This window comes from Emydura macquarii, unplaced genomic scaffold (genome assembly GCF_026122565.2).
Source record: "Emydura macquarii macquarii isolate MOO-44397 ecotype Brisbane River unplaced genomic scaffold, CSIRO-AGI_Emac_v2 contig_1348, whole genome shotgun sequence".
NCBI classification, from domain to species: domain Eukaryota; kingdom Metazoa; phylum Chordata; order Testudines; family Chelidae; genus Emydura; species Emydura macquarii.
The window spans coordinates 2891153-2902483 of record NW_027131485.1 but is presented as its reverse complement, the minus strand read 5'-3'; the positions used below and the strand labels follow the sequence as shown (position 1 = coordinate 2902483).

At 43.2% G+C, this 11331-nt stretch overlaps 1 protein-coding gene across 1 annotated transcript; it reads left to right on the top strand.

Moving 5' to 3' along the window:
- Positions 1–314: 314 nt before the first annotated feature.
- On the top strand, positions 315–9929 carry LOC137155277 (cytochrome P450 2K1-like). The gene is made up of 9 exons (XM_067551479.1): positions 315–515; positions 4063–4225; positions 4425–4574; positions 5019–5179; positions 6770–6943; positions 7564–7705; positions 8344–8531; positions 9151–9292; positions 9742–9929. Exons 1-9 carry the CDS (start codon positions 315–317, stop codon positions 9927–9929), a joined length of 1509 nt encoding a protein of 502 aa, XP_067407580.1.
- Positions 9930–11331: the final 1402 nt, after the last annotated feature.

Here is an 11331-nt window from a genome sequence, read left to right as displayed (position 1 = left end):
CCTGAGCACTCAAACACATTGCTGAGGATATTCACCTGAAAATAACCCCGTGCTCATGTGTTGAGGATGAAATAGGAGCTCTGGCTTGATAATACCCAGGATAATCCATGTTTCAAACAGGGCTTTTGCTGACCGTTTCCTCACAAAATCTGATCTGACTGTAAATAAACAAAGGCCTGAATCCCTCTCATTATGAAAGAGCTCCATCCCCAGAGGGTGTGTCTGGGTAATAAGGGGATCTCTATAAAGGAAGTACCAAGATGCCCAAGATCCTCACATATTTGTTCACCTCTGTGCCGTACCTTGGTCTAAGTATGGCCATCCTGAAGGTTTTGCTGCAGTACCTGAACACCAGCTCACTGCTCTGTTTGGCAGGAGGGCTGGTGGCTCTCATTTATTTTTTGATCAGCTCTAAAAAGTCAATTTGCAGTTTGCCACCGGGGCCACCTCCCATTCCTCTCATCGGGAACTTGAATGTGGTGGATCTGAAAAAGCCGTTTCAGTCGCTGATGGAGGTAGGCTAGAAATGACAGAATAGACACGCTGAGCTTTGCAATATTTGATGATTGGGAACTGAAAGGAAATCTAGTGAATGAGGGTACTGTTGTATCTACGTTGTGCCATTGTGTGGAAACAAAAATGAACAAATTTAAGTTTTTTATCGATAGATATACCCCCAACACCTACATCTATGCTCCAGTCAGAGCCATATGAGTGGACCTGGAGCATGTGACAATTCCATTTACTCCAACAAGATTCTGTGTGGGTGTAAGGTACATCTCTGTAGATTTGATTGCAGGATCAGGATCACATACAAAATAGACACAGCTGTACCTCCTTTTTAAAAAAGATATAACCCCAGACAAGGTACAGAAAAGGGCAACAAAAATGATTAGGGGTATGGAAAAGCTTCCATATGAGGAGAAATTAATAAGACTGGGATTTTCAGCTGGGAAAAGAGATGACTAAGGGGGATATGATAGGGGTCTATAGAATCATGACTGGTGTGGAGAAAGTAAATAAGGAAGTGTTAGTTACTCCTTCTCATAACACAAGAACTAAGGGTCACCCAATGAAATTAATAGGCAGCAGGTTTAAAACAAACAAAAGGAAGTATTTCTTCACACGACGCACAGTCAACCTGCGGAATTCTTTGCCAGAGGATGTTGTGAAGGCCAAGACTATAACAGGGTTCAAAAAAGAACTAGATAAGTTCATGGAGGATACGTCCACCAATAGCTATTAATCAGGACAGGCAGGGATTGCTGTATGCCAGAAGCTGAGAATGGCCAATGGGATGGATCACTTGATAATTTACCTGTTCTGTTCATTTCCTCTGAAACATCAGCATTGGCCACTGTTGGAAGACAGGATACTGGGCTAGATGAACCATTGGTCTGACCCAGTCTGGCTGTTCTTAAACATAGACAGACTTGCTCATTTTTACATTATTTCCAGTGTTAGATATTTATTGCTAGGGCAAGTGCAAACTCATCTCTTCCCCTGAGCCAGTGTTATTTAAATAGGGCTGGAAGGAAACAAGAAATCTGCTTGCAAAACACTGAAAGAGAGAAGGAGGGGGGAGGGGAAGAGGGGACGGACGGACGGACACACACTCAACCCTGGAATAGCCAATAGTTAGGGTACTCACCTCAGATGTGGGAAAGCAGCTTCAACGCCCCTGTTCTGAATCAGGTAGGAGTCTTCCTCTCCTTCCATTGACTAATTCCCAACCAGGTTTATATTTAAGATTCTTGTTCATGATTTTAATTTCATCCCATTTGGGCAGTTACTTGGACACCTTTTTTTCTACAGGAAAAAGAAAAGCTTAAATATATTTAAATGTGATCGTTTCCTCGTTTCATGAAATGACAGCTGTGTTCACAGCAAGGGCTGGGAACAATTCAAATTCATTTCAAAGCCGTTGTGAAACCCACAGCATGCTGACCCATTTTGCTCAAGCCACCAAGCGGTTTTCCTTCTTTCAAATCTGCCACATGGAATATGAATGTGCAGCGACTACAAATCAGATTTGATGCCAAGGAATACTCATGCAAAGAAGTAACTGAAGGAAAGTTGGGAAATTACCATGATTGCCTACTTGTGGTGTGGTGCTGCGTTGTACAGTTTGCAATTCTGCTAGGCAGCAAAGAATCTCCCAAACTGTCAAACCGTCATGAGACAAAAACAAAATTCAATTTGTCTTGCATAATAACAGGTGCCTCTTGTGATCTGAAATGCAATTTACAATGCATTGCAAATCGTCACCTGGGCACATATGAAACAAGATTAAATTTGGAGCAGATGACTGACAGTATGTTTAAAATAGATATAAAATTCTGAGAGAACCATTAGATTGTCAAAGCTGCTCTGGTGCGTAACAGATTCATTCTTAGCTTGCTATTAAAGCCCAGAGCTCCTGTGACATTGTCTAAGAGTATATGTCCTGTCTGATGGACAACCAATAATCCTAGATGTGACTGAAACACTAGCCTCCTCCAATGACTGGAGAGACAAGTGCCAAAAAAAATTTTTTTTTTCTGGAATTGTTTCTTGCAATGGTTGTGGATTGCTCTCAAATGGTATTTTAATGCTTTACACACAAGCCCATTGGTAATGAGTAAGTTGTTATAAGTTGACAGGACCCCGAGCAGTTCATCTTCCACTATAGCATTTTACAATGGTCACTGTGTGCAAGCTGCAATGCTTCGGACTGTTATTGTAGAACACCGTAGCCCTAAAATGACATCTCTCACCAAGTCCTTCTCGTCTAACATGAACAGCCTAATGAAAACCGTGGGCTTTGTCGGCTGAGTAAGGCAAACAGGACATGGTCCTCCAACAGGAGCAGAGACATTAGCACGGGCTGCTAATATAATAATAAATATCTATTTGTCAATTAAAAACTTGGCCCGAATCCCAACCTATGACTGAGCTGTGGACGGTCAATGCAGCTCAAAAAAGGGTTGCAAAGATGGCTTCAAACCATGTTTATGCCACCAAACCTTGGGGCTGGACCAGTACCTGACATAAATTAGAGCAGACGTGGGTTTTGCTCTAAGGTATGCCTCGTTGCACATAGGTTGTTCTGTCCATTGGGTATTGCCAGGTCATGGGATGTCTTGGCCAGGTTCCCTTCCTGCCATTATTTATTATTTGCATTGCAGTAGCACTTAGAGGCTCCAATTAGGAGCCCTGTATCTTAAGGAGTGAACCCACATAAAGAAGACACAGTCCCTGCCCCAAACAGCTTGGGCCCAGGTCCTCAAAGGTATTTAGGCCCCTAAATCCCATTGAAATCAGCCCTGATCAGCTGTAACAAAGGCACAGTCCCCTGTAGTTGCGGAGTCTGACAACACCTCTTTTGTAGAGAAGAGGCACTGGAATTTTTATCCATTGGATGATCCAATTAAGCTAAACATTCTTGGAGGCTTTTAGAATGAGCACAAGAAACGCCTCAAGGCGTCTGTGGCTTGCGGTCTCCTCTGCAGAAAATATTTAAAAGCTAGAAGGAAAAACATGTTCATTTTGCAGTGACTGGGTAAATTCTTCACATACAGTGCCAGATTATGCGTGTAGCCAAGCAGATGCTGTGTGTGCTACTGTATACAATGGTTAATCGTCTGGTTAATTCAGTGGGAGTAACACACCTAAGTGCTTTTGAAAATCCCCCCAGGTGCCTCTGCAAGTGTAGGCCCCTAAATACCTGTAAAAATCTGTCCCTGAATACCTCCCATTCCTACCGAAGACATTGCAAAGTCCTAGAGAAGTCAATGGGAGTTAAAGGTGCTCACAGAACTGAACTCTTTGTGATCTTATTGGGCCGGATTCTGACCTCAGATCTACATAAAGCTGTTCTTATTCCATGGGTGAATTCTGAGGACAGAACGCGGCCCACTGGGTGTGACTGGTGAACCAGCCTTAGAAGATTGTGGGGTTATTATATTTCTATGAGCCAAAGGCAGTGGCTCAAACAGTGTGTACACAGATGATAGCACACAGTTAGCGACAGCCCAGATCCAGACCTGATTCTGAATTAACATATTTACTTACATGTTGAAGCTCTCTGAGAAGTATGGCAACATATTCACTGTGCATTTTGGACCCAGAAAAGCAGTGGTGCTGGCTGGTTATGAGATCATTAAGGATGCCCTTTTAAATCATGCTGAAGAATTTGGAGACAGGGCAGAAATACCTATATTTAGGAAGACAACACAAGGAAATGGTAAACAAGCTTTTGTTTTGTTTTTTAAATTGATCATAATTAGTGCTTTCTTATGAAAAGGAAAAATCATCCTGTTCCTACACATTTTCATATATAGAATACTTTGAAAATACATCGCAGTTTTCATACAAGGAAGTAAATGTACTTTACAAGCATTCATTAATCAAACTCATAACCAGTGTTTTCACCTGTATTTTAGGTATAGCTTTCAGTCACGGAGAGTCATGGAAAACAATGCGAAGATTCACCTTATCTACCCTACGGGATTGTGGGGTTGGAAAGAAAACCATTGAAGTGCGAATTCTTGATGAGCTAAATTGTCTCATTAACTATTTTGAATCCCACCAGGGTGAGTGTTACGAATTTCATCCTAAAACAGACAGTTAAGCCCCAGGTCAGAAAGGTACTTTAGCATGACCCCAACTTTAAGCATGTGGTGTCAATGGGATTTCTCATGTGCTTAAAGTGAGGTGCATACTTAAGTACTTTGCTGAATTGAGCCTGTAAGCATCTCAAAAGATAGCCCTGGATATTACTGGATGGTGAATTTGTTTAGCTTTAAGAGTTAAGGACAACATTTTCAAAGGAAACCATAACCAAGCATCTGATTTTGTGTTCACACTCACTTGTATGTGCAATTTTGCAAACCATTACCTCAGAATGTGCAATAACTTAGTCAACTACTCTAGAGAAAACAAAATCTAGATATTTCCACCTGAGAGAGAGAGAGAATGCACTTCTGTATGGCAGACAGAAACTGACATTTTCTGCACATGAATTGTTTTAAACACAGGGAAACCCTTTGATACAAAGATGATACTGAACAGTGCTGTGTCCAATGTCATATGCTCAGTATTGTTCGGTGAGAGATTTGACTATGAAGATCCCATATTTCTAACTTTGCTGAAGTTGTTAAGTGAAAATACCAAACTGCTGGGTTCTCCTATGGTGCAGGTAATTATTTTTAATTCAGGGGGTTTATTAACACATTGCCACTCTTAGGCCTAACTGCTGGATTTAATAGCTAGAAATGAACAGGGGATGGGATAGGTTGTATGGAGAGGGAGCAGTCATCATAACCAAGCAGCGATGACCAGAGGAATTCTTTAGAATAGAGCCGTTGCAGACAGAATGCCTCATCTGTCATTGTGAGACCAGGCTCTACAGAGACACAGAGTTCTCCTTTAAGAAGAAATAGCATAGTCCTAACTCCTCATCCCTCCAACCCTTCGGGCTTCTACTGCTGGTGCTCCAGGAGTGCTCACCTCAGCATTCTGGCTGCCTCTTCCAGATGGAAAAGAGGCTCCCTGCACCCTCCTCCCAGACCAACCAAGAATCTGGTGCCTTGAATCCAATGCAGAATCACCACCGATTTTCTCACCTCAAGCCATCCTGCTGCATCAGCTGCTTTTGCTGGGACTTTCAGTTGCCCCATTTGTTCTCCCTGCCTCCTGCACCCTGTTCCCTGGGATGGGATGGGGCTGAGCTGTATGCTGGACATTTAGCTGGTGTGAAGGATGCTGGTGATCTCTGATTCCAACAGGGCAGGTACTCTTTGGTCTGGTTCTATGCTCAGATCCGCACCCTCCATGTTGTTGGCCCTGGGTGTCCAAGGCAGGCAGCGGCAGAGTGAGTGTGTTTCCGGTTTAATTCCTTCTGCTGCAGACATAAGGATGTTCCCTGAAAAGGAGACAGCAGATTAATGGGGAACTTGATTGAGATGGACCAACTCGTGAAGTGACAAGGGGCCTTTCCCCAACTCACAACAAGTGACATTCATTCTACCCACATAAAGACCCAGCAATTGAAGGGCAAGAGGCAAAATAGACCCCCCACAACCTGTGGTCTGCCCCTGAGGCTGCTACCTCCAGCCAGTGGAGGTCACTTATACCCTTTGTGCTACTCGGGTGGGGAATCAGAGCCATTGCCTCCTCATCAGACAGATCCCATGCCTCGGATCACAGGGCCACCAGTGCTGGCCCGCCTGAGACCAGTGTGAAGAGCCTTCACCCATCCCCACCAATGGGGTCAAACCTTAAGCCAGACCTCTGCACCAGGGTGAATTTCACCTAAGACGACACACTCAGAGAAACGGAAAAGCGGTAAAATAAAAGGAAAAGCTTCTCTATGCAGCACATAATCAAACTGAGTGATCTGCTGTCTGAGAGGGACTGAGAGCAAAGTGGAGGGCTGAAATAGAAAAGGCATGGCCGCTTTATAACCACTGATGATAGTTTGGATTGTTCAAGCTAAGGCATGTATGCAGTGACCGTCCAATCTTGAGGCTTCAGGCATCAGTAGTTCACATGTGGTGGGGGGAGGGGTGAATCAGGAAAGAATTGCTTATCAAAACTGTTACACAGATTAGCTAAGTACACCTTGGGCGTTCTTCTCCACGCTCGGAGAGAATCAAACTCTGGTCATTGCTGGACCCCACTAAGGTACAAATGGTGTGACATGGAACGCCGACTCCACCCCCTCTTTAAAGATGTCAAATGGGTTCACCACAATGCCAGCGAACAGTAATCCTTCTGTTTTCCCCAGTTATATAATTTCTACCCGTCTCTTGGATTTCTGTTCGGCGCCCCGAAGACCGTGTTACGAAACGTAGACGAGCTGAACGTTTTTCTGGAAAAGTTCTTTAAGGAACACAAGCAGGAGTTTAATGAAAGCAACTTAACAGGTTTTGTCGATGCATTTCTGATGAAGCAGCAGCAGGTACGTTAAAGCTAAGTCTCAGCTTAACTTGCATCTTTCCGTTCTGTTAGCTTTCACTTCGTTTATTAATGCTGAACATCTGGCAAGGAATGGGATGTGTAAAGACACAGCTTTGAGATGATCTGAATACACTAGAGCAGGGCTAGAGTCTGCCACCCATGCTCACACTGAGTAGTACATTAGTCCATGAGCAGGCTTATTGAAATCACTGATGAAGTGACCTAATTAGCAGAATAGTCACATTGAAATGAGTGGGACTAGTGGGGAAGTAATTTATAACTGAATATGAGTAAGAGTTGCCGAATTCTAATCCTTATAGCTAACAGTTTGATGTTTCTGTGATATCCTTTATTGAGATCACTGGGGGTCCACTAATTGTTTAGTATGACAACACAAGCACTCCTTGTGTACTTGCAGCTTGACCAGTTCTTTTATATTCCAAGGTGCTTGGTCTACAATATACCCCTTTCATTCCCTAAAACTAAAATAACTAAAGAGGTAAACTCATAATAATGTATATATCCGTGCAAAGCTGGGACACAGATGAAAAAAATACAAAAGCAAAAGTCATCTGTGCAATTTGCTGTAGAACTAATGCTCATGTATTGTGTTTTTTGAAGGAGTCGAAAAACTCTCACACACACTTTCACAATGAGAATCTGCTGTTCTCAACACTGGATCTCTTTGCTGCTGGCACTGAGACTACCTCTACCACTGTCCGCTGGGGTCTTCTTCTGATGATGAAATACCCAGAGATTCAGAGTAAGGCTAAGAATTAATCACTTACAAAATTCTGTTAAATATCTAATCAAGCCTTCAGTTACAGAAGGGAGTCAGCAGGGTTCCCATATAGTTGAGACTGGATTAAATAATATTAAATGTCCTAACTTAGAAAACAACTAATGGCTTGATAAAGAGGTTTCATTCAGCTAAGCTTAACTGAAATGCACAAGCAAACAAGAGGCTGAATTACATACAGTTCTGTTCAGTGACCATAACACCCCACCCATCCAAACTCTCTTAAAAGCTATCAGGTTACAGCAACACAACAAACTCATTGGTTTCCCATCTCCTCTGAGAGATGGTGGGCTGGATTCTGCTCTGACTTCCACTGACGACTATGGAGTTACACTGGTGTGAGAACAAAATCAGGCCTGGAATTTACCATGATACCCCCTAACTCTGCGTTGGCACACTAACAGCTCTGAAAGAAGCATGTCATCTACTGACCCACCTGCACTAATTTCTGCAGCATGCAGATTTTTCTCTTGAGGGGGGGCCATCCAAATCCTGGCTAAACCCAATCCTATTGATATTGCAAGGTAAAGTGAGATCACAGCAGGTGGTAACGTGTCCTCATCATTCCTGGAAAACTGGAATCCTCCTTTTCTCTTTTCAAGGAAGGGTTCAGGAAGAAATGGATCAGGTCATTGAACCAGGACAAATGCCCAAATTGGAGGACCGGAAAAAAATGCCTTACACTGATGCAGTGATACATGAAATACAAAGGTTCTCCAATATTATCCCAATGAGTGTATCACGTTCAACGTCCACCAATGTACATTTCAGAGGTTATGTGATCCCAAAGGTAAGTTTTGAGGTTGGTAACTGAAACGGCAAAACATTTATGCAGGTTTGTGAAAAACTAGTAAGAATCTAAATTTAAGAAGTTCTGGTGTTCAGTCTTTCAGCATTTAATCCCTCCCTCTCCCATCTGTGCTACATCCAGAACGGGTGGTTACTGCTATGGACCAGATTCTACTCTCACTTATAGCCACATACATCCAGAGAAACTGGACTGCAGTCAGTGAAGTTACTCTGAGTTTACACCTGCTTATCTGGGCATAGAACGTTTGCTGGGTCTTTGTCTGGAGAGTGAATGAAAACATTTAGGAAAGAAATCATTTTTTATTTTATGAGGTAAGGAGGGAGAAGTGGAATATTAACAGGTCTCAGTATCAAAAAACATGTATTCTGCACACTAAACATCCACAGATAATGCTCATAGCTTCCTGTTCTGATGTTTATTTCTATGCACTTGAATCTGACAGATTAAATATTCCACAGAGCAGGGAAATATCCTGTTGATCTAGTTACTCCTGCTCAGTGCTATTTGCTTCTTACATGAAAGAGCGAGTCGAATTTGTGAGAGTGACCACCTCAGACCATTTACTGCTGCACCTGCCAGTTTCTCTTATTCCTTCCAGGGAACAGAAGTGATTCCTCTGCTGACCTCAATTTTGAAAGACAAATCGTACTGGGAAACACCAGATCAGTTCAATCCTTCCCACTTCCTTGACGCTGACGGGAGCTTTACTAGGAAGGAGGCATTTATACCATTCTCCATAGGTAACGACAACTTCCTGCTCAGTCTGTTTTTATGCTAATTGTACAGCACCTATTGACTCTAGTGGGAGCTGTGGGTGCTCAGAACCTCTGAAAAATCAGGCCAAATTTGTCTGAAACCGAGCGCCCAAAATTGAGACTCTCCAGATTAAATGGTACTTTGGGAAACTTGGGTATAAATCATCCACAGCACATGGGTAGACAATGACATTGCTTTGTCTGCAGTCTTCCAGACACTGTACAACAGTCACAGATGCTCACAATCTTCTGAATGGGCAGAATAAATAACCCTTTAAATATCTAGATTGTGTGGTGGGGGGGGTGTCTGCTGGCTCCTGTGGCTGTGGTTACAGATTGTATGTACATTTCAAAAGATCTCAGACAAAGGCACTGACCAAACTATGCATTGCTGACTCTAGTCCCACATACCTCCATGTTGGTTAATTTTACAGGACGAAGGGCTTGTGTTGGAGAAGGACTCGCCAAAATGGAACTTTTCCTCTTCTTTGCCGGTTTGCTCCGAAAATTTCTTTTCCAGCCCCCTCCAGGGGTGGCTAAGTCAGATCTAGATCTCACTGCTGACGTTGGCTTTACCTTAAGCCCAATGCCTCATCTGATTTGTGCTGTGCTCCGTAAATAACTGAAATGTCACTGAATGCAATAAAAATGGTCAATGGCTGATGTCTGAATCTGAATCTTTGATTGCAATCACGCCACAAGAAGAAAAAAAAGATTGTTAGTGGAGGGGAAAGAGTGATTTATCGTACGACGGCTTATCCTCTAACGTGCCAGAACTGCCGTGTTACACCAACAGGGGGTGCTATTTTGCAGCTGCAGACTCAGTCAGAGTAGAGGTAGAAAAGACTGAGGGCCAGATTGTTCCTGTACACACAGCATGGTAGGGTTCAATCAGTCTCTCCCTCTTGCCAACCTTGTTTAGGGCCAAGGTCACTCACGGTGCCTGTACTTGGCGCTGATCCTTCTGTGTGCCACTGGGGCCATGGCCCAACCTTCCCATCCCCCCACAACTCTGGGTTAGCTCACAAGCTGGTTAGGCACACGGTGGGAACCTGCTGCATCTTTCTTATAACCAGTGCAGCCTGCATGCTTCCCCTACTCACTTGCTAGCTCAGGGAGGATGGAGCTGAGGATCTGGCCCCGTTGGCCTTTTGGAGAAGGAGAACATGAGCAAATGCTGATTGGGGAGCAGTGCCCAGCCTGGAGATGGCAGTGTGAAGATAGACATGAAAGCAGGAAGGTCTGTAGGAAACACAGGGAGTTACTAAGATTAAAAGGAGTACGCTAATAAAGCAGCCCTTCTGGTCTCTACAAAATGAAAGCCAGTTGCTCCATCAAATGCCAATCATTTTCCAGCACCCCTGTCTGTAACAATGGGAAATACTAATGGACTAACTGAAATAACTGGAAGTGTCCAGTTAGCTCCTTTCTGCAGATAGAACTTGCTGCAGGCTGGAAAGATGTGCTGGTTACCCACAAGCATTCAAACCATCAGTCATGGTTGTGCCAAGAACTCTCACTTTTGTTTTAAAGAACTTTCCATCCGATTGTAAATGGTGCCTCCATAATTGGTTTTTTTTTTAAGCCCAAGCTCCTGGAGTCCTGTGATTACTTGAGAATCTCAAGCTTCCATTTAAAAAAAAAAAGTTTGTAGCTTTCAGGATTGTACAGACAAGCCTAAAAATGTGGACCTAGTACATGCTAAAGACGTGGAAACCAGAAGGCAAATAAAACAAAGCCAGCATTTTATGTTTTAACCTTGCGATTTTCAAGGCAATCTCATTATTTTGGAGGCCTGATTCATGATTTTTGAATGCATAGAGTCAGCAACATTGAAACAAAGCACACAAAGACTCTATACATCTCAAGTGTACCTGTCTCCACTGACTTCATTCCATTCCTTTCATGCCGTTACTTCCACTAAGGTCAGATGTGTCCCCTCTCCTTCATATCATTCTTTCCAAGAACTCTCCTGGGTGTCTGCAAAGTACAACTGGGTATCAGAACCAAAGCCAAAAGACATC

Excerpts from the sequence above, each read along its gene's own strand:
- LOC137155277 (XM_067551479.1), top strand. The coding sequence starts at position 315 with ATGGCCATCCTGAAGGTTTTGCTGCAGTACCTGAACACCAGCTCACTG. Across the intron at positions 6,944-7,563 it reads TTCTGATGAAGCAGCAGCAG|GAGTCGAAAAACTCTCACAC; the intron begins GTACGTTAAAGC and ends TGTTTTTTGAAG. Across the intron at positions 9,293-9,741 it reads ATTTATACCATTCTCCATAG|GACGAAGGGCTTGTGTTGGA; the intron begins GTAACGACAACT and ends TTAATTTTACAG.